This window comes from Pavona decussata, unplaced genomic scaffold, assembly GCF_977016875.1.
Source record: "Pavona decussata unplaced genomic scaffold, jaPavDecu1.1 SCAFFOLD_16, whole genome shotgun sequence".
Lineage (NCBI taxonomy): Eukaryota > Metazoa > Cnidaria > Anthozoa > Scleractinia > Agariciidae > Pavona > Pavona decussata.
In genome coordinates this window covers 872,108-895,620 of record NW_028145439.1, presented here as the reverse complement: position 1 = coordinate 895,620, position 23,513 = coordinate 872,108, and the positions used below count along the sequence as shown (strand labels likewise).

Here is a 23,513-nt window from a genome sequence, read left to right as displayed (position 1 = left end):
GAGTGGACTGAAAAGAAAAGTCCACTCGCACTCGTGACATATGTACGTTCATCACGGAGCGAGGATTTCCTTTCTTTCCAGCTTTTTCCCACTATTTATTTTTTAAACAAACGGAAAAAAGAAAATTCGCAACAGCCAACACTGATCCCTGTTAATCGGCAACCTTTTTATTCAGCTGTATCAAATTAGCATATTCGGAAAGATATGCACCAGTGATCAGGTTTTAGGAGGGGCACCTTATAAAAAATTCCTTTATCATGTTTATAACGGTGCATGCGCAAGATCGCAACTGCATTTTCTGGTAATCGCTTGTCTGGTCCACGAGCTCTGGGATTTTAACGTGTAACAGTCCTTTTACAAAGGTAGGATCGATTTTTTTTTTCGTCTGCACTCTGCAAGAAATAAGAAGTTGCCACTGTCGAACGTGTTGTATTTTATCGCTAGATAGAAAGGCGCCATTCGGCATCCTTAGTTTTTCGTGACCATTGCAGCTACGTGACTCACAGCTAGGCGTTGTTTCAAAGCAGCCTTTTTATAGTATACCATTTACTCGCCTCTCAGCTCACTGACATCGGTCCTTTTTCGTTAAAGATGCCTTACAAACAGTGGTACGAGGATCTCGGCGAAATCAAGCGCAAATGCAGGGGTGGACAGCGTTTCGAGGATCCCGAATTTCCTGCAATTGACAGCAAAGTTTTCAAGAAGCGGGTTTTACCGGGAGGCCAGTCCTTTGAGTGGCTACGTCCTCAGGTGAGTGAGCGATCGATAAGCCAAGTTCAGCTCTTGGCTCACTTAACATTAGGTTAATTTCCGATGTTTTGTGTTGACTTGCGAAAGAGATTTTTATTTGTCACGAGCAATCGTACATTATATTACAGCGTTAAGTTTAAATATATTGGAGGACATGCCAAATGCGTAAGGAATCTGCAGAGCGAGCGGTGTAAGTTGACACCAGAGCCAAGCCTACACAAATTTGTGGCTTTAATTGCCTCGTTTGTATTTGTACCTGTGAAGATATAAGCTTGCAGGTAACGCTTATGGAAAGTTTCTTTCAGAGTCATTTCTTACCAACATCTCAGTTCGAAAAGTAATAGTGTGAGCTGGGCTCACCCGCTTCAATGCGGTCAGCTTGTAATTTCATTGATTGGTTCACTAGAACAGTCGATCGACGCTCAAGTCGCTAATAATTATCATATTATTGTGCTCAGTGAGTGTAAAATTATTCATCCTTTCGAGCTGTTGAATTCACAACAACAAATGGCCCTATTGTTTCGCTGGCGAAGTAATTTGTACTAAAAACTACTGGAAAATCACTACCTAAAGAAAATGATTTAAATATCTATGAATATTATACCCTCGAAAATCGAACTTTCTGGAATGGACCATTTGTAGCAATATTTATGCTAAGTTTTTAACGACATTTCAGCTTTAAAATTAACAATCTTATTATAAATACAGCGGCTTTTGTTAAGCTGCTTTTAGCCCTTAACGGAATTTTGAACACAGCTTCTCGCGTTCTTAATTCATCCGGAGCATTCTTTTACAGACAAAAGCCAACCCTGGAGAATTGTTAAATGTTAATTAACTGCACCGATTGAAATCGCCATTGCAAAAATTCCCTGGCGTTTGCCGCAAGTGTATAATATGTTTTGCGAGACTTGCGATACTGGAAACGTTGACGCAATATGTCAATATAAGCTTTGAAAGGCGGGGTTGGGGTTGGGGTTGGGGCTGGGGCCAGGATTGGGGTGTTAGTTTGTGTTATATTTTTCTGGCTTTTCTTGCCATTTTTATGACAAAAATTAAATGCTAAAATATTCTCAAAAGTCCATAAGAAAGCAATAAAAATCGACAAGTCAAAAGAGAAACTAAGAATGTGTAGAATTATGAGAAACAATAGAAAAAATAATTATACAGTAACTATAGTCCTATGGGTATAGTTCCCAAAGAAAGGTACCATAAACACAATTTTGTGAATTAAGCAGTCAAACTTGCTTCTCTAATACCATGGTAGTTTTTTCACAGGTTAATTACACGGAATGCCCGCAGGGCAGGCCGTGTCTAGGTTTCTGTGGGGTATCTCTTTTTTTTCTTCGTCGTATCCACAAATCGACACATTGATTTATGCATTAAAATATGTCCTACCCTAGTAGGGATCTATTGTTCTGATTGTCTTCAACAGAAGCGACCCAATCAAAATCTATTACTTAGGCACATATCACGAGAGAGGGGACCCACTCATGCCTTCCTTTGTGACGTCAAATCATCGTTAATTTTGATTTATTCATTAAACCTAGATTAAATTCTGCCCTCTCCCAGAAGGGAGCTATTGTTCTGATTGTCTTCAACAAAAACGGCCCAATCAAAATCAATATTTGGCGCGTATATCACCAGGGAGGGGAACCGCTCATCTCTACCTGTGTGACGTCCATGCAAATCACCATCTAGAAGGTTGTTTTCATTCAATGGCGGCCACATGTATGAATTTTTAGACTCTGATCTGCCGTTTTCAGACAGAAAACAAATGTTTGTCAAGCGGTAAATCGAAATAATAACTTCTAGGTAGAACTTGAAAGTTGAAACGGTGGAAATTGGGAGAGTTCACAGCGAAGAAACAACGCTTCACAAACAGGTCAAATAATTTAACGCGGAGGAAGCCAGACCAGTTCAGCGGGGTCATGACGTTATTGCAGAGTTATTCCCGGTATGATTCCCAGTAACACAACGATTAAATATCACACAGTCTCTCTGATTAAAACCATTCAATTATTTCAATTGCAAAGGGAGGATACAGTTGACTATAAAAATAAGCGAAAAAACTGTATCTCTAAATTTAATCTTATTAGAAAGGAGGATAGTTTTTAAATATCTGCAAAACATATCATGGGAAATAAATGGGGCTACATTAAGCATTCCGTGTAATGCCGATTAAGGGCATCTTGTTATTATAAGGGCCTATCTGCACTTAGAGATGATTTAGGAAATATCTTTGAAAAATTCAAACACTGTATTTCTCAAGAGAGAGATGTTCTTTGTCAAAAGAGGAACATTTTCAGGGGGGGGGGGGGGAAGCTGCATTTTTCCAGCAGGAGTCAAACCCACATCCTCATTATGATTCTGAATATTCTATCACCAAGATACAGGAGACCTGTGGGAGCTTTGCCATTAATTTTAAACTAGTTGGTTCTTGTGACAAACATACTTGCATACTGCTTGGATTTGAGTGTCGATGGGCACCTGTAATGTGCAGTGAAGGAAATGTGATAGCATAATTTATTTAAGCCTGGTGAATAAAAGATAGGTGTATTTTTGTCAGTTAGTGACACAAGCAAACTTGGAAAAGAAACTAACTCATAAGAGTTCTCGCAATGGGAGTCGAACCTAAGATGTTCCGATTACTAGTTTGGATGCTCTACCACTGAGCTACAGGAGACTCGTGAGAGCTAGGACCATTATTTAAACTATGTTCATGTGACGCACACACACACTGAAAAAACACACCGCAAAGGTTTGAATGCAAATGAGGGGCATAAACATGCAATGAAATAAATATGATGGTGTGTTTTAGGCTGCTGATTAAACCCCTTACTCCTAATATCAGAGAACAAATTCTCCTTTCTTGTCGCCATACTTTTCTTATAAAAGTACTGGGGAGAAGTTATTAAAAAATCAAGGAAATTCACCTTGCATTGGGTGATCAAATCCTTAATTCTCATGACCTCAGGGGTTGAATAAGCATTGATATTACAAGGAGAAATTTGATGCTGATCACTGTAAGGGCTTAAAGGGTTAAATAATATATAGTCCAGCTGCTTATGACCAAAATTTTTCATTTTAAATAAAAACATGAACCTTTGCCAGACTAATTACATCTCTAAAACAAACATTTCTCTAAGGTGCCTGAGGTCGAATTAGCTATTTAACACCTGTCTGAGTTGCGCATGCTCCAAATTATAAGTCCACAAATTTGAGACTGGGATAAATAGTCAAATGTTGACTTGTTGTTATTATTATGTATGAAGTTAACACAGTTTATGATATTGCCCCATGTTTTCTTCGACATTTATGTATTTCTAAACGTGGTGGTGCAGTACGTCACCAGCAAGGTTTCTGTACTGTCTTTTCCTTAAGACTGAAAAAATATGATGTCAAGTGAAGAGTGGGGAACCTAAAATTCTGCCCAAGGCTTGTAACAAAGACAACAACTTTTGTGATGCAAACTGGTTACAACCCACTGTAACATGTAAATCAGGCTTTAAACATTTCCTTAATATCCTCCTTTAAGACCAGAAGAACATCTCTCCATTGGGCTTTGGCTGTAAAAGTTGTTTTAAAAGAGATTTTTATCATTTTACCTGGAGGTATTGATCCTTCCACACTCACTGTTTAGTTCCTCCATCTATATCGAAAACAAATTTGCCGCACATTTTGAATAAACGTATTTCTTTCCACACAGTTTAATGAAATCTAACATAGTTAACAACAAAGACCGTTTTCACATTTTAGCGGTTAGCGGTCAGTTTGGTTGGTACAGGCACAGTTTAGCCTTGTTTGCATCAGCTCCACCCGCCTAGTACTTATGGTGTGGTGTTGGCCATCAAGCTTCATTTAGCATTTGGATCTTGTGTTTACCCCAATCCTTTCCTTCCTTATTATTGTTTCCACTGATCTGTCAGTGTGATGGGTGCTTGGTTCCCTTGGAAGGTACAAAGTTACAACCCATGGGGGTGGTGTTCTATCTAGGGACTGACTGTGCCAAAAGTGGAAGCCCCCAGACATCCAAGGCACCCAACCTCCTCATAAAAAAATCAAGAATGCAGGAATGCCATCAAATGAGATTTAATTATTCAAACTCAACTCTTTTAGCAACTCTGACATCAAACATTCTCTCCATTCTTGATAATGATGATGGATACATCGAAATGTCAAATAACGTTACTTTTAATTTTTCTTGCATTTGCTAAAGGTTTGTTTTCTAAAGGCTAAATAACATATTTTTTGGAATTCCAGGAAATCTTGGATCGACAGGGAGTGACTGACAAAGCCAAGATGGTGGTTGGTGGAGCGTCACGTCTTGACATCAACCAGGGCATGCTGGGAGATTGCTGGCTTTTAGCAGCCATCGCCTCGCTGACCCAAGAAGAAAAATTGATGGACAAAGTGTTGGATGTTGACAACTTAAATGACTTTGAAAGCTCCAGCTACTGTGGGGCATTTAAATTCAATGTCTGGCAGGATGGAGAGTGGACAGAGGTGATCATTGATGACCGTCTGCCAACGTACAGGAATAAACTTGTCTTCATGCACTCAAAAGCGAAAAATGAGTTCTGGTGTGCACTTTTGGAAAAGGCCTATGCCAAGTATGTATTATGACAATAAATAGTAGACGGTATATAAATTTTGAGTTTTGGATGTAAACTTTAGGTCATTCACGTCAAAATCCTCCTATACTGAGATTTTAAAAGACTTTTGCATGTGATTGCTAGGTTCATAATGAATTATCCGTGATCATCTTGTATTTACTTTCAACGTACAATTAAAGTTTAATGCAAATGAGGTTTTTCCTGACGAAGATGATGTTCAGTAATACTTTCTTGGCTTTGATAAACAAAATTTCACAGAGAATTATTTGGGTCAGAAAGGTAAAATAAGCAGACACACACCAGAACAGATTTAGTTTAAGCCAAACTGTTGTGTGCAATGGATGAGTTCAATTTATCCTTCAACAAACTTGGTACATGCATAAATTGTACTTTACGTGAATTTTGCTTACAAACGATTGTGTGCAAAATGTACAGCTTGAAACAGGGTTCGTGCTACTCCTTGAAGTCCTTGAAAAGCTTTGGAATTTAATTTTAGATTCAAGGGCGCTTGAAAAGCCCTTGAAAAGGAAAATTTTTGCTGAAAGTGCTTGAAAATAATGAAAGCTCCTTGAATTTTTGTTCAGATGGGAAATAATATAGGATTGTATCAAAGTAATTGAGGGATTGAGCACGATTTTCAAAATCAGGGACAGATTTTATCCGGGGCAGCTTTTTTTAAAGTTGCTTTTGACCAATGAAAACATTTCGAAACATAGTGCAAAACGAAGTAAACTTGCCTTGAATATTCCTTGTAAACTCAGTTTTTAGTGCTTGAAAACTCCTTGAATCTTATGTCCAAAGCCAGCACGGACTATGTTTAAATATGGGCCAAAAAAACTTTACTAGGAGGTAAAGGATCAAGCCATTGGAGTGCCAACTGACACACAATGTCACCACTTTGTGAAATTATATTAATTTTGGTAAATTTGTATGTCTTGAATTTTTTCCAACGAGATTGTCTTGTGAAGATCAACTCATTGAAGTCATAAAACTGTGATCTGCTATCTGTGATATGGTTGACCACCTGGACATACAAGATTGAAGAAATTATGTCACATTAATCTGTGCCCTTAGAGCTGCGCAATGAAGTATAGTTTAAGTTAAGGGTACACCTATTACATTTTTAGAAGATTTGACTTATGGTTTGAAGTTTTTAATCTTTTCTTGTAAAACCACAGGTCACCAAAGCGTATGTGACACAGGTTACCATGCAAGCGTGATTTAAGAGTTTGTATGGAGTTAAAATTAAATCGAAATTTAGACAACAATATTCCCACAAAACTCACCAAAAATATAATAAAGTCTGAAAAACCTTACCCGGTGTGTTTTGCTGTGTTTTCAATGCTTCTCAGTGCTTCTAAACGCTGTTTAGAGCGGTTTATCCCTCAGCAGCTGTTCCACATGCATCACTGTATTATGTTAATGACAAGGTAGGAAACTAAAAGTCGAATTTGAATAAAATTTGGCCCGTCATTTTAGGAGAGCGCTTCGAAAACCTCGCTAAAATTTGCTTGAAACTTAAGCACTCGCTTAACTGTCTCTCCATATGGCAAGAAGGATGATGTGCGGTCCTTCCTGGGTAGCTCATTTACGGAGGAGTTCATTTATTGAGACGCAGGCCTTCGTTGAAAACAAAGTTCATTTCAAATCGGGTGCCATTTTTGCCGCCGACAGAGCCGTGTCGCTGGAATGTTGGAACAAACTCACGGTCAAACCTAGGCACGAGTACTAAAATGTGCCCAGCCGGTGAAATCCACGGGAAGCCTTTGGCACGTAACAAACCACACACACCCCCTCTCGACTAAGTGCAGTTCTGTACCTGCCAGCCGACCTTGTTGTGGCCTTTTTCAGTAACGCGTAAAACATTATTTTGTTCATCATTTAGCCTGCAAGATGGTATAATTGAGCTAGGTTCGCATTAACGTGACAAAAGAATATAAATAAATATACAACTTATACCGAATTACCTCGACATATTTGCTCATCCACGAAAGTGACTACATCTTGCAGCGGATGTAACTTCGTACCAAAATTTGATTATATTGACTGTGACCTACCGAAAACGACTAAACACTCATCGCCAGATCTTGTCGAACAACTTAGATTATTTTTTCTTCCTGCCCTCCTGCTCTCAAGGAATGAACCGGTAATGAGAACTTCGAAATACAAAAGGTTTAATGAGCAAAACATTGACCTTAAGCGTTTTTTAAAAAATGTTGCCGTTCTCGGCAAAACAACAACTTTGCGAAATTCAAGGTTTTTTGGAGAGCGTGTATACAAAGACAAATTTTCAGTTTCTTTCAGTCAGCTTTTATTCAATAAAAACCAACTCGTAAGTTAACGAGTTGGAAAATTGCGAAGTCAATTCATAATAAAAAAAAATGAATAACACAAAAACCAATTTATATTCTCAAGAGACGTTTCTTGCTGTCACGCCAAGCACGGCTGGCTGGTACAGAACTGCACTTAGCCGAGAGGGGGTGTGTGTGGTTTGTTACGTGCCAAAGGCTTCCCGTGGATTTCCCCGGCTGGGCACAATTTAGTACTCGTGCCTAGGTTTGACCGTGAGTTTGTTCCAACATTCCAGCGACACGGCTCTGTCGGCGGCAAAAATGGCACCCGATTTGAAATGAACTTTGTTTTCAACGAAGGCCTGCGTCTCAATAAATGAACTCCTCCGTAAATGAGCTACCCAGGAGGGACCGCACATCATCCTTCTTGCCATATGGAGAGACAGTTAAGCGAGTGCTTAAGTTTCAAGCAAATTTTAGCGAGGTTTTCGAAGTGCTCTCCTAAAATGACGGGCCAAATTTTATTCAAATTCGACTTTTAGTTTCCTACCTTGTCATTAACATAATACAGTGATGCACGTGGAACAGCTGCTGAGGGATAAACCGCTCTAAACAGCGTTTAGAAGCACTGAGAAGCATTGAAAACACAGCAAAACACACCGGGTAAGGTTTTTCAGACTTTATTATATTTTTGGTGAGTTTTGTGGGAATATTGTTGTCTAAATTTCGATTTAATTTTAACTCCATACAAACTCTTAAATCACGCTTGCATGGTAACCTGTGTCACAAACGCTTTGGTGACCTGTGGTAAAACTTGTTTCTCTCAAAACCACAACTTCTGACATAAATGCTGATAGAATGTTTGAAATAGACCTGGGCTGAGTAACTCGAAGCATGGTTAGCGCTAACCACTGGTTAAGAGGTACTAAAACCTATAGGTTGTCATGGTATTTAACCCGGGTTAGCGCTAACCATGCTTCGAGCAACTGGGCCCTGGGGGTGGCCCTGAAATGATTCATTATTCAAAGGTATTAAGAATCTGTATATCCTGACTTTTTTAAAAAAATACATCATTTGGGTCATGACAATGAAGGTGCATTGATCAACAAAGATAAAATATTTTAAATAATGTTCAGACAAATTCTCCCATAGGAAAAACTAATGTATCAAGAACAGTAAGCTTAAAGGGTTGAAGGGCACCTCTTACCAATGTGTGATTTGCTTCTGCAGGCTTCAAGGTTCATATGAAGCTCTGAAGGGAGGTCAGACAATAGAGGCCATGGAAGATTTTACCGGAGGTTTGGGAGAGGACTTTGACATGAAGAAGATTCGAGATGGGTTACGGACTGCAAAGAGAGATGAATTTGAGACGCAGAAGGCAGAGTTATTCCCAATAATCATGAAGGGCTTACGAAGAGGAGATCTAATGGGCTGCTCAATTACAGTACGTGTCAAATCCCATGTTAATAATAATGACGATGATGATGATGATGATGATCATTTTGATAATAATAAGAACAGTTTATAACAACTTCATTTAGTCAAACATTTATTTTTTAATTAGCTTGGTGCTAATTGGCGAGACTATAAACAACTAAAAAAATGCTTAGTCACAGTAAATGTCAAATCCCATGTTAATAATCTCATTTTATAATTCAATCGTAAGATTTTCTTAGGAACTGGTCAGTGGGAATACCGGAAAAGCCTGATGCACTTTAACCCTTTAACCCCTAATATCAGAGAACAAATTCTCATTAAAATATCAAGAAAATTCTCCTTGGGTGATCACATCCTTAATTCTCATGACCTCCAAAGTTGAATAAGCATTAATACAACAAGGAGAAATTTGATGCTGATCACTGTTAGGACTTAAAGGGTTGATAGCTGCTGTTACACGTTGAAACTTTTAGCTGAAACTTGTGTGCGACGGCACTGCGAAACAAGTTTCAGCAGGCGTTGAACCATGTAATATGGTCGGTTTTGTGAATCTTTTTTGAATTTCCATTGTGAGACAAGTTTCACAAAAAGTAGCACTGCTTTCTACTTCTGCAATGGCTAGCAATGGTCGCAGTGGTGATAAAACAAGAGTTTCACCGTGTAACACCACTTCATGAAACTGGTCTCGTTCACCGTTGCACACAAGTTTCAGCTAAAAGTATTAACGTATAACGGCAGCTTTTGTTAGCCCATTATCTCCTGGTGATGAGGTAGTCCAGTTTGTTGGAATGTCTGCATTAATGTGGGGACTGGTGATTAAATCAACGCACACACTGTCCGTTTTATGTTTAGGGGCTTGCGCTGGTATCATCTATGAAAGCAAAAATGTTAAGAAGTAGCTTTTATTAATTATTATTTTTCTAGGGTTCCAATAAAAACAGTGCATAATTTTTAAACAATTTATTTTACCTGAGAAGTACGTGAAAGGTTTGGATTAATTTTAAAACATGCTTTAAAATGCACTTGGTCTTATAAGAAGGACTTACTAAATGCTTTGTAGACATTCAAAAGTTATTACTGAGTACAAAATATTAAAAGTGCTCTTCAAAAGAATTGCGTTCCATTTTTTTTACGCTACACTTGTTACTGTATTGTCGATCTTGAAGAAAGAGGTTGAACAGGTGAATGTTAATGATAGGTTAAATGTTCAGGAAACATTCTCAACAACCAACCAGTTAACTCAGTTGTGAGAGAAATGGAGTGCCCTGTTGTAGGTCGCAGGTTCAAACCCCGGCTGGACCACCACTCAGGGTCTTTAAAGTGCCTATGAAGTAAAAAATTTTTTGTCACGGTTTGTTAGTTTATGAATTTCTCGGTCTGAATATGTGGGTTTTACTGAACAAAACCTTCTCAATCCGCAATTATGATCCCTGAAAGGTTCGAATTTAGCGCCGTAAAGTGTCTCCATCAGCGCGCGGCCAAAACGATCGTATTACAAGGTTGTGACGTAGAAAATACTTTGGAACACACGAGTGACATGGCGGCGAAGGGAGTTTTTTCGATCTCGGCGACTTATTATGCGGCTGATAACTCCAATATGACAAACTGCGCGAAAAAAACTGGCATGCCGAGAATATGCACACATTACTTCCCGAGAGACGAAACTTTACGGCAGAAGTAAATTCGGTTTGCCCGAATTCACAGGAAAGATTCAAGCCATAGCTCTCGAAAGCGAAAGACAACGATGATCAGCTGTGGATATATTACACTCAGACTCTCATATCTGTGATAAACAAACATCCTGCCATCTTACTGCAGTTAACATAACATGAGCATGCAATCACCGGTTGAGAAATCCACGGATCCTCAGTCTTGGCAGATGACATAAATTTATTTAGCGCTCCCAGAAATCTTGCTATATTCGAGCCGATAAACCTAAACAAATGCCACAGAGCTACAATTGTACCTGGGAATTGTAGCATACGCATTGTCATGCATATCGAAAACTAATCCTAACGAACAGTAAGAAAACCTTCAGTCAGTATATTTGAGCATTTCCCCTCACGATCACGAGCGGTCACACCACATTTTGATCAAAAGGGAAGAATCTTTTATACAAGAGAGCAAAACTACAAAGGCTTTTGTCAACACAACAGACACACAGCGGGAGTCGCTTAGCCGGGTCTGTCAAGATCTTGCGTAAGCGTGTTGGTCATCGCAGAAAATTCATCATGTTTGTGAGTTAACTGATGCGCTCGATCTGAAGTTTAAAAACTATTACTTCCATCAAAAGTGAGTTTTTGACCGGCCTGTGCAATTTCCATTTATAGCATCTGTGCTCTCTCGCATTCTCAAATCGAACAAAATCGAGTTTGAAGAGACAATTTCTAGCAAACAGAACTACGTAATTCTTCGCCTTTTCATTTCGGCAAAATATATCCAAGTACTAAATAATCATTCATCGAAACGTCGCCTTCGAATCGAGCACGCAGAACGGTAGCGGTAAGGCCATCTTGATCTTCGTGCTCGTCTTATATTCTTGAGCTGTTCGACGCCAGTATGATCCACATCAGAACGATTGCAGCAACTTACATTTTGCCTGAATCGCTTGACTCTTTCAGATATCCGTTGGAAAAGTTTCGGTAAAGGACATTACTTCGTTATTGTCCGACATTTTTGGGGGGAGAAACCTTGAACACGAAATTTTCGCGATAAAAGTATCAGGCGATTCCGTGTATTAACAAGGCGAGATGTGTTGTAAACAAATCTCTGAGGCATTTGCTACGTCATCAAACGCTAAACTAGTTCCCAGTCCCAGGGACACTATTTTTGTCATTTTGGGCTACTTTGTACGACTAAAAAAGCACCATATTGTTTTTTCTACCGCATTTCTTTTATAATTTCGTAACTAAGACATGGTAAACTTTAAAAAAACGCAAAAAAAATTTTTACTTCATAGGCACTTTAAATAACTGAGGAGAAAGTGCTGCCTTTGCTCTGAGTTAGACTGAGTTAGACAGTTAGACTTTCTAGTAATCTTGGATAAGGATGATAATCACCTGTGAAACATTAAGGAACAGACACACTGGTTGAAAAGAGTAGGGGACGTAGTCCCAGGTGTGGTGGTCTGTCTGATTTCATCTGTTTCACATTCATGCGTAGGTTGGGTGGGTGGGTGAGATCAAAATATGGACTGATAGCGACTGCTAGCGATGCCTTTACTTGCTGATATCCGATCTCACCCCACTCAAGAGTTGTAAACTGCTACGAGACTATAAAATTATGATATGTACGGTATACATAAATACATTACCATTACCATAGTGACAGAGCGTTGACTATAGTATGAATTGTTTTGTTCATTGTGGGACAGTAGTGAAACCTGGATCTTTTACTGAAGTGCAGAAATGCTTGTCATTTGCTCTAACAGGCAGCTCCTAATCAGATTGAAGCCAAAGGAGACCTGGGGTTGGTGAAAGGCCATGCTTATTCCGTTACCGGAGCAACAAAAGTAAGACAATAACTTGCTAACAGCAACTTCAGTTATTTGTGTGTTCAATGTTGAGGAATGATGTTGACTGTATGATGTGGTTATCCAATAGTAATGATGTGTCTATGTTGTAGGTTAAAATGAATCCAGGCTAAAATGATTTCAACCTAGGTTGATTTGTATTTTCCTTTGTTAAGGTTTGGTAATTTACACCTGAAACAAAGGAAAATACAAATCAACCTAGGTAGAAATCATTTTAACCTGGAATTAATTTTAACCCTTTACAGTGTAAATATAAGTTAACCCCTAAGGCAAAATGACATTTTCTCCAGATCCAAGACTACAGGCTCAATGACCATGCATGATATACCATTTTAAAGCTACTCACGGGTGTAGTTCATAACTGATATAATTATGAATGAGAAAAGTTATGGCTTTGAGATAAATGGCCTTAAAACGTAAAAACTTAAAAGTTCAAAAACATCCCAATCCTTGTGTATATTAGGTATACCTCTAAAGTACATGATTGTATAGCTTATTTTGCAGTTCTCAACATCTTCATTAATGTGAGAGATGTCTTAAGACCCACAACTTCTAGGGGGGAAAAGTTGAAAAGTTTTGGGGGTGGTCAACCATATCACATGTGGGAGGGGTTTAAGTTTTTATCCTTTTAATTAGTAGGTCTTCACAAGACCATCTCCGTGTCAAAAATTCATAGAAATCTGTCAAATATTGAAAGAGTTATGGAATTATGTGCCAATTGGCACTCTTAGGGGTAAAGGAGTTCCTAAAAAAAAGTAGTAAAATTTAATAATTTTGGCAAAAGAATGGCAAGTTAACTAAAACCACGGAGCTCAAATGACATGAAGACAAGTGTTAACCTTGCATGGCTCCCAGTTTACAGGAAAATTTAAACAGTGTGACTGCTTTCAGTCAGCTCTTGTCCGTGACTTCCTGTTGAATTTGCCTGCTTTGTTCACAAAACGTTATCATTCAAAGCAGTTGATTTGTCAATCTTGGATTCACTTCCTGATATTCCTCATGTCAATGTGGTGAGTTCAACCGTAAATAAATCAGCTATGCTTACATTTAAGGCCCTGGACTGGTTGCATTATTTTGCATGTACATGTAAAAGCCAACATTTCTGAATTCCAGTTCCCTTTCATGAATCCATGGACTGGAAATTTGTTTTGTTCTATTGAAAGACTGAACGTCAGTGTGCTACCCTTGGTAAACAAATTAAAAGACAATTTACAAGCATTTTCTTACTTACTATATTTAATACCACTGGTATTAATAATATCTTTAGTTTAGCTGTCAAGTGAGTGTATTTTGTTTGATTGCAAGCCATCCATATTTCCATCGTCGTTCTTTTTACTCTTTGCTTCTTGTTCTCCAAGGTGAAAGTTTATGGCCGAGAAGTGCCGTTGGTCCGTGTGAGAAACCCCTGGGGTAATGAAAGAGAATGGGAAGGTGCTTGGGGAGACAAGTAAGTAGTATGGGGGTATGGGGGTATGGGGGGTGGCAGGCACGAAGTGAATAATTTTAAAAAGAACCCTTAGTCAGATGATGGGGATCAGAAGAATTATGGAAAACGTTTTCTGCAAAAGACTAGTTACCACTACCACCATGTTGCCAACAACACAGCATTTAGGAGCTGTTTACATGGAGGGAGGAAGATTACAGCTAAGGGGCTGTTTACATGGAGGGAGGTCCTAGCACTAGGAAGATCCTAGAGGGTGGATCATCCTAGTGCCATATGTTTTCTCTAGTCAGTTTACATGCCAAAAGTTGTACTTGGCCCTAGCGCTAGGATCTTCCTAGAGATAGGAACTTCCTAGCTGAGAGATAGGAAGATCCTAGCACCCTGAAACTCACTTGGAAAACTCACTTGGAAGATCCTAGTACTAGGGACAAAAGGGACAAACATGGCGGCAGCCAGGCGTTCAGCTGTTCAGCTGCATGTAAAGCACAAAAAGTTTTTCAGCATTCTAGTATCTTCCTAGTGCTAGGATCTTCCTCCCTCCATGTAAACAGCGGTGTGCGACAAATGCAGACTGCAGACTGCAGACTTGCAGACCTGCAGACCTGCAGACTTGCAGACTTGATGGACTCAACATACTGGCCTTTCCCAATTCATTTTAAAAATAATATTGTGTAACCTCCACCATTCCACATCATGCGCTGTCCGCTTAGTATGGTTTAAGGCTACCTAGCTACTTTAAAAGGACTTGCCGACCTGCATACTTCCGAATTTTTGCGACTTTGGAATTTAACGAGAGTTATATGCTAGTGTTGTTGATTCCATAGAGTGTTGCTGATTCACTAGCTCGCGGTATTTAGTACGATCGAGTGATATAATCCCCTGTGGAGGCATGTGTTGTTTACGAAACTTTAAGAGCTAAAATCTTGCGCAGGAACTTTTAAATTCAAACTAACTTTGGCATGGCGACCGCTTGAGCAAGACATCTACATAATTTTTTTGCTATTCTAACTTTGAACATGGATATCTTGACAACCAATCAAAATATCGGAAAAGCCTTATTAATGTCTTTTGAATAACGCTGTACAGCTAATTCGTTCTTGCCAGGCGTTCGATACTCGATAAATTCAATGTAACAGGCCTCGTTCGTCAGAGAGTTTACCCAATCCTGATATTTTAGTTAGTTAGTTAGTTCTCTCCGCGCCATGAGGCGCATAAGGCTGCAACTTTCGTTTTCCAACCAGTCCTGTCTTTTGCTGCAGTCCTGGCTTCAGCCCAGCTGGTCCACCAGTGTACATTGTTCGTACGTTCCAGCATCCCACACGCATTCTTGATTTTGGCGTTGCCAATGACCTTGTCGGTCTGTGGGCTTCCCGTAGGCTTTCACCCATTGACGTCATGGTGTGTCCGGTTGTGCCTCCGTCCACGGCCACAGCTTCGCCATTGCTAATTAGTACTTGAGAAATTGCAGTTTCGGTAATCTTCTGTTTTTTTTCCGGGGGCAAGTGATTGGCCTACCGCCCAACCCCCATGACCTGGAGGGCCGGTGGTTTTCTGTCAGGGTTTTCCTTCCCTTAGGGGTATTATGGCTCCCCAGTTGGTGCTGCTTTAGTCTGGACCCTCACCGCGCATACCAATCTGGCATGGTTAGACCTGCCAAGAGCACAAGGCTCCCGCCGGCATAGCCCTGGGGGTCGTAAGTCACACAAGCCTCCCCGCCACGACAAGGCACACCACCAGGGGGAAGAATCCTGATATTTTAGAAAATAAAAAAAAATCACTAAAATTGTATTTTTGTCAGAACCTAGCCCTTATTATGCTGTTTGCTATATAGTTTGACAATGTTTTCTCAAAACTTGCGCACGTATGAATTTTATTCGTGAAGGACAATCGTGAAAGTAGCCAAGCGTACCAAGCGGACAGCGCATGATATGGAATGGCAGAGGTTACACAATATAATTTTTAAAATGAATTGGGAAAGGCCAGTATGTTGAGTCTACAGGTCTGCAAGTCTGCAGTCTGCATTTGTGGCACACCGTGTAAACAGCCCCTAAGTGCTATCTGTTGTTGGAATATATATTATATTTTTTAATGTTCCATCTATTCTTATAAGAAGAAACATAACCTCTGCAATTCACGTTTGCCACAAATTTTGCACTTGAGGAAAGAAAAACAGGGAGTCAACAGTGTTAAATTCTCTCCCGTGTAAGATGAATATTAACCTTTTTATACAAAATTTAATAACGTTTAAATTTAATTAATTGGGTTTTCTTGGTGAATATTTACTTGTAGATCCGATGAGTGGAGAAAACTCTCCGAGTCTGACAAAAAAAACATGAATCTGAATTTTGCTGATGATGGAGAGTTTTGGTAAGTTGTTTATTTCCAAGAACAAATTGTTAAATATTATCTCAGTCGGAAACTTTCACCTATGATGTTGTAAAATAAAAATATTATAAATTATTATTATTTTCTTTGGTGGGGGAGGAGTCAGATTCACTGAGGTTAAAATTCTTCACAGTTCAAATGAGGATCGGATGCCAAAGTTTATTTTAACAACCAGCATTCATGAGTCCTTATCTTAGCAACCATGTGTTGCCCTCCATAACAGGTATATATATTAAAAGTAGAAAATTCATAGTCGTAGGAAAATATGGCCTTGCTCAAACTCAAAATAGTACAGTGTTGGTTAATCCTTGTGGGATTCAAGTATTTAGGATCAAATTGAGATTTGTTTCACTTGATCCTAGATTCTTGTATAAATTATATAACTTTATTGAAGAAGAAAAACTTTCAAATGGGTTACAGGGATGGCACAGTGGAGAGAGCACTTGCCGCCCACCAACGGGCTTGGGTTCAGTTCCCAGACTCGCCGTCCTATGTGGGTTGAGTTTGTTCTTTGTTCTCGTCCTTGCTCCGAGGAGTTTTTCTCCAGGTACTCTGGTTTTCCCCTCTCCTCAAAAACCAACATTTCCAAATTCTGATTTGATCTGGAATCTGAGGGCCACAGGTTTGTCAGTCGTCAGACTGTTAAGTGTCATCCTCGTTAAACAAAGTTGATTGATTTATTTATTTAACTAAATCCCCATATTTTAAAGCTGTACCCCTGAAATTACATAACAATAAAAAAACTATCTAAAATTGAATCTATAAACAATAAAAATACGAGTGCAAGTAATATATTAAGGAGTTGATAGTAGTTCACTAATCAAAAGCATAGCGTACTAAATGTGAAGAAAAATGAGTCACTTAAGTTAAAGTGACTTTCATACAGCTTTTTTTAAAGCTATACACTGAAATGCAATCAACTGATGAAGGATGGAGATTGTTCCATAATGCTTGTGTCAATATATCTATACCAGAAAGAATTTGAAAGAATGTTGGTTCTTGAATAAGGCTTGTAAAGAAGGGCTGAACTGAAAAATTCCTGATTGTTCAAAAAAAGAATCTAGTTTGGAGAAAACGATTTATATCTTGAGAACCTGGCCTCTAAAATTCATACCCATTTTCAGAGCTGGTTTCCAGAATCCATACCTGTGTCTGTAAATCCATACCCGTTCTTTAACCAAAAAGGTTAAAATCTATACCCTATTTTCCGGCCAAAACTATGGCTCAAAAATCATACCCTTTGGCACTGCACATGATACAGTTTATAATATAAGGGAATAGCCCCCTGCGCTGGGCATGTACAGTGCAAGTCCCAGATTTAGGGATTTTAATAATCTTTAGGACTTAGTTCTTGTGATTTCAGACAAAATTCAAACAAATTTATGGCACAACATGTAATATACTAGAAGTGGTAATTATCAAACAAAAGTTAATGATTTTAATAAGTTAGTGCAGTAAAAACTTCTTGATTCACTTGGAATTTTGCTTCTCAAACTCATTAATAATTCACTAAGAGAAAACAAAAGAAATCACTACAGTGGAACCTGGATTTTACAATATGGCAAGAGGACAGCAAAATCATATCGTTAAATCGGGATATCGTTGTAAATGAACTCCTGATTTATAAAAAACTTTTGCCGGGACACGGAATTTTGATCGTTAAATGGGAAATATTGTTAGATTGACGATCGTAAAATCGGGGTTCCACTGAACCTTGATGAAGGTTAAGAAATGCGGTCTTGATTATCATAAAATAAATTATGTGGACTTTTGCTTTGAATTTCTCTAACAATGTTTGAGAAGATATATCATTCAAACACTTGAAAGAGTGTTTCATCCAACTTTCGCTCACCTTGAGGTTGGTCAAAACGACATGGCTGCACCTCGTTCTCTCAATCCACTTTTCAGTGTTTGGAGATCGGATGAAACACTCTTTTTCATGTTTGATGTATTTTAAAATTAGTTTTCTTTGTTAACAATTCTGCAAGTACTGTAGGTGGGTCAAAGATTTACACTTGCTTCCTTTGTAAATGCAGGATGTCCTTTGAGGATTTCTTTAAGTACTACGACAAGTTGGAAATTTGCCACTTGGGACCAGACAGTGCCAAACCTGGAGGAGGCCAAGCTAATAACTGGGAAGGGCGCACTGAGAAGGGTGCATGGGTACGAGGTTCATCTGCTGGTGGATGCCGCAATTTCCTGAACACATTTGCCACAAATCCCCAATTCAGGTGCGATTATATCTAATACATACAGAGTGTTTGCCTGTGTTAAGGATGGTGCCTACTATTGTTACTGCACATACGTTCTGTGCATCTCGAGACACTCGTGTTTCCTATGGGTGGTGCCTACTAATACAGGGATATTTTTGCGTGGTTTAAAACTATGAGGAGAAAGCAGAACTTAGCAAGTGCTCTTAGTATCCAAAAAGAAAATTGGGGGTAATCATGCATTTTTCAGAGATAATAAAGCTTCAATTTGCAAAAAAAAAAAAAAAAGCCATACATTGCTTTGTATTTTACTGCTTTTTAAAATAATTGTTGCTTTCTTATCTCTAAAAAAATGCATGGTCACCCCCAATTTTCTTTTTGGATTTTCATAGCCCTTGCTGAGATCTGCTTTCCCCACATAGTCATAAACTGCGCAAAAATACTTCGGTATTAGTAGACACCAACCTTAATTAAATCAGATACACAGGGATGTCATTAAGAGCCAGCTACCAGCAGATATCAACATCGGAAGTAGACCTTATCACCGCCTGAATTTTCAACAGAACACAAATACTTAAGGCTTATTTTTCAAATAGTCCAAAAGCTAGAGCCGGCTGGGTTTATTAATGAGCCTGCTGAGGTTTTTCTTAGCTACATCCCTGGACACTGTACAACCTGAACACAAATGGATCTTGCTGTTCGTGCTTGTGATAGAAATCATTTGAGGCAATCGCGGGTAAATCAAAGGAAACATTGGAATGAATAATTCTGTGAACTTCCCGATTTACTGATGATTGTTAGACTGGATCATTGGATAACGCATTTCAAGAGCTTTTATTGGTTTGTTGGCCTTGGGGTATCAGTTGTTATACCACCCAAGACAATAATAGAGTAGCTTGGTTGGGCTGAGAGCAATTAACCAACCTAAATGACATTTCAGATCCCTTGTTGTTGGTTTAGTTCAGTTTCACCAGAGTTTTTGCATGACTGTGTCCTTGAATTCCTTGAGGAAATGTTGCTCCAATGTTTCATGCATCTACTACTTTGTGCTTTGTTTGCTAATGATAATGATAATGATAATGATAATGATAATGGGCAAGATTTCTGTTTTTATTTGTAAGAAGTCACAAGAAGAGAGGTGGTAATGGACTTGTGATTGGTTAAACTGCACCTGTTGTAAGTACCCAGGTCTCCAAGACTACCAGATTTCATTGTACTATATGTTGGGTTACTCCAGGTTACTTTGATGTCGGGCTGTTTAGTGCTACCAACATTTGTCTTAATGATTAAATGGTTTTGTTCTGTGCAGGGTTGATTTGCAAGATGCAGATGATGATCAGGATGACAAGTGCTCGTTAACAGTGGCACTTATGCAGACCAAACGCCGCAAACTGAAAGCAGAAGAAGGAAAGCCCATGTTGACCATTGGCTTCTCAATCTACAAAGTACGTTGTTTTTTCCCTTAATTTTTTCTAAACAATAAGTATTCATAAAATTATTAGTTATAAGAACCATGTATTGTCATGCATTTGAGAACACAATATGAACACAGTATGATATAAGTATGTGAAGGCAACTTAGTGTATTTCTCATAATATTTTATACCCATTGTTTTAATACTAAATTGAGCGGTTTTCAAATGCGAGTTGAAAGTAATAATTACTTTCAACTTGCATTATTATGTATTCCTTTTGGTTTTGCTTACTCTGCTCTGTGATTGGTCAAGGCAAAATTTGTTCCTTTTTTTTTTCAACCAATGGGAAGCCAAATCAAATTTAGCAATCGTGACATGGTAACATGTGTTTTCCTGCACTTTCCTCTTAAGTAACTATGGCGAAATGGGAAGCCATTTCGTTTCTCTTCGGCTGCTCATAGGTCAATAGTATTTCCGAAATTCTGAATATCACCTCCGAGCTATAGCCAATCAGCATGCGCGAAAAGTACTATTCACTTGTGTGGTATATACTAACCACAAATATTTAATAATAAAAGTTTTCTTTCAAGAATTTGAGCTTCTGCACTTGGGATATGGATTCTCTGTAAGTTTCCCTGCTGTCTTTTATGATGATGCTTATATAGAAAGTTCACAAGGTTTATTTTGTGTTATTTTCATGGTGATTTTCTGACCCAAAGATGACCTCACTAACATAAATAAAATGAAGTTAAAATAAAAAGTAATACTATTCCCAAAAAAACAGCCCCTAAAAAGTAACCGCAACCCCAACGGAAGCTACAAAATTTGATCATTGCAATGTTAATGTTCAGTAACTTTGTAAAGTAATGACTATCCAAAATGAAAACTACCTAGCTAAGTTTTGATCATCTGGGCCGGGTTGTTCAAAAGCCGATTAACGCTAATCCACGATTAAAAGTTAACTGAGCTTTTCATCTCGCTCATTAAACATTATTTTCAAGGCTCATTTTAGTCTTATGGTAAAGAAAAGTCTAAGGCAAAACTGAGGGACAAAAATCTTTTGAATCAAAGTTCACGTTAAAGGGGAAGTATCACGAAAATCTGATGTAATTTCAAAACCCAAAAATGTTTGTCTGACAAAAGAAACAAAAAATAATTGTCTAGGTTTGTTAAAAATTATCACCCCAATACAATAAAACTGTCGATTAGTGCTTCTAGCCAGAGATAGCGTAGGTCGGAATGGATTGAAACATGAAAAATATTAGGCTAATGTTTTTCAAGTTCTCTCATTTTTGTTTCCAAAATACGCTAGAATAGATCACGAGTTGTTCCTTTCAAGAACTGAGTTGTTTTCTCTCCTCTCGTTGTTCTAGAATTATTTTGTAGCAAAGTTAAGGTCTTATTTCACCATTTTTAACAAAAAAGGTCAAAAACACCATGATACTTCCCCTTTAACCCAGGATTAGCATAATCGGGCTTTGAACAACTGGTCCCTGGGTTACATTGACCTTACATCATCAATCACTTCACTCTCACTGATGTATTATACAGGAGTTTGTTGCCAGATCAATGTAAAATTATTTTTGAACAGGTGATTTTGTGATCATAATTATGCAATCAAGGGACTGCTTTATTGAAAGTATTGAAAACCAGGAATTTAGTTTGCATGCCTAATGAATTCCTATCTGATTTTTTCTATTGATTTTATCACTTTTACATGACAACATTTTTGCAATTTGGTGTATTATTACCATCCATTATTGTTATGACATTGCGTATTTGTGATGGCTTAATTTGGTACTGAAGGCAGATTAGTGCAATCTAGCTTGCATAATGCATCCTTCGATTGCTGCGATTTTTAGTAAACAGCTGCTAAAATTTAAAAGTGAGAAATGGAATCTGTACTTAGGAAATTCACAGCAGCTCGAAAGTAATAATTTTTATGAGTTCTCGCAGACTAGGGTGTTATTGCTTATTTTGTTGTCACCAGATCACAGATGAAGATTTGAAAGGTGGCAGGGCTGACAGAGATTTTTTTGCTTATCATGCCTCCACTGCCCGCTCCCCAGTGTTCATCAACAGTCGCGAGGTCACTGGTCGTTACTTGCTGGACCCTGGATCCTACCTGGTTATTCCAACCACATTTGAACCTGGGCACACTGGTGAATTCATTGTACGCATCTTCTCAGAAAAGCCTGTGGCTTCAGGGTATGGGTTTTTCGTTTAAAGTTTCCAGGTTTTATTACTGACTGAGAACAGAAGTGCTGTTTCTTTTATGACGTTTGTTGCGGGGTCTGAAGGGAGGGGGACAAATACGTGTATACCTGTTTGCATTCGACGTTAGGAGAACACATACTATTTGTGTCGTGTCTTTCTGGATGCTGTGCGATTTCAGGGTTTGGGCGCCATCTTTGACTAGCTGCCCACTGATCCATGATTATTACTAGTTTTTGTTCATTTCTTTTTTTCTGCTCAGTAGCAGAGCATTTCATGAGAAGATAAAGAACTGGACACAAGCCATTGAATTTTATTCCTTTATCATACAAATACTCAAAAAAAAAAAAAAGGATAAACCCTCATATTTCCTTTCTCTTTGGGATCAGTTAAATTGAAAGGCATTCAGAGTCACTGTAAAATGTATTGTGCATGGTGCAGTGAAGTTTCCTTGTTTGGTGACCTTAAACTGTTCCAGAAAAATCTCTAAAAGATCAGCTGGTAGAAAAGGCAATTATTATAGAACAGAAAACTAAAACAGCTCCGACCATTTAGTTATTAACCAAGGGATCAAACTTTCAGAAGCTGGTGACAAGTTATAATTGTTCTCTTATAGTTTCATGCAGTATTTATTATTGTGTAGCTAAAGTGGACTCCACAGCTGTCTCAGAAGGGGTGATTCATGGAAATTTACAGAACATTTCTAGATGTTCTTGCAGATGAGTTGCACCTCTGAGTTTGAGCAAAAATGTTTTGTAAAAAGGTGCAGCTTATCGACCGGTTTTTATTGTAATAATTGTTTAGAGTTTCCAACCTCTGGAGATCTGAAATCTAGAGATTTATCTTTTGTATCACCCCTATCTCCCACTGTCAACCAACTCTTCCCCCAAAATGGCCCAAATCAACCCACTCCCACCACCCCTTCCAAACAGAGGTTCCCCCTCCAGCTTTCCCAGAAATCACCTCTTTTTGTTGAGTTTGTAACAGATGAGTTATTGTAACTGAAAAGATAAAGAATGCGGCTAGGAACCTTAAACTGGAATTGTAGGATTTTGGCAAAATTTACCTCCACCAGTTGATATTATGATTTAAGTTCAATTTTTGTGCCCTGACTGAACCTGTGTCACTTTGCAAGCATCATTCCTACTAATGGTCTCTTCTGTTCATAGCAAAGTTGATGTTAAGACCTCCATTCAGTCCAAAGACGAACGCCGTGCTAAGGT

At 38.6% G+C, this 23,513-nt stretch overlaps 1 protein-coding gene across 3 annotated transcripts in view; it reads left to right on the top strand.

The window, feature by feature from the left end:
• Nucleotides 1-23,513, top strand: part of LOC146487194 (calpain-9-like) — a 36,472-nt gene continuing 12,959 nt past the window's right edge. For 2 of the 3 annotated variants that reach the window (XM_085086302.1, XM_085086307.1), the window contains exons 1-11: nt 24-362; nt 592-750; nt 5,011-5,360; nt 8,885-9,098; nt 12,522-12,602; nt 13,982-14,070; nt 16,357-16,434; nt 18,489-18,683; nt 19,972-20,107; nt 22,067-22,284; nt 23,460-23,511. In XM_085086302.1, the coding sequence (XP_084942428.1) occupies nt 592-750; nt 5,011-5,360; nt 8,885-9,098; nt 12,522-12,602; nt 13,982-14,070; nt 16,357-16,434; nt 18,489-18,683; nt 19,972-20,107; nt 22,067-22,284; nt 23,460-23,511 (1,572 nt within the window). In that variant the 5' untranslated portion in view covers nt 24-362. Of the gene's footprint in view, nt 363-591; nt 751-5,010; nt 5,361-8,884; nt 9,099-12,521; nt 12,603-13,981; nt 14,071-16,356; nt 16,435-18,488; nt 18,684-19,971; nt 20,108-22,066; nt 22,285-23,459; nt 23,512-23,513 lie in introns of all 3 variants that reach the window. The other variant, XM_085086296.1, reaches the window with a different exon arrangement.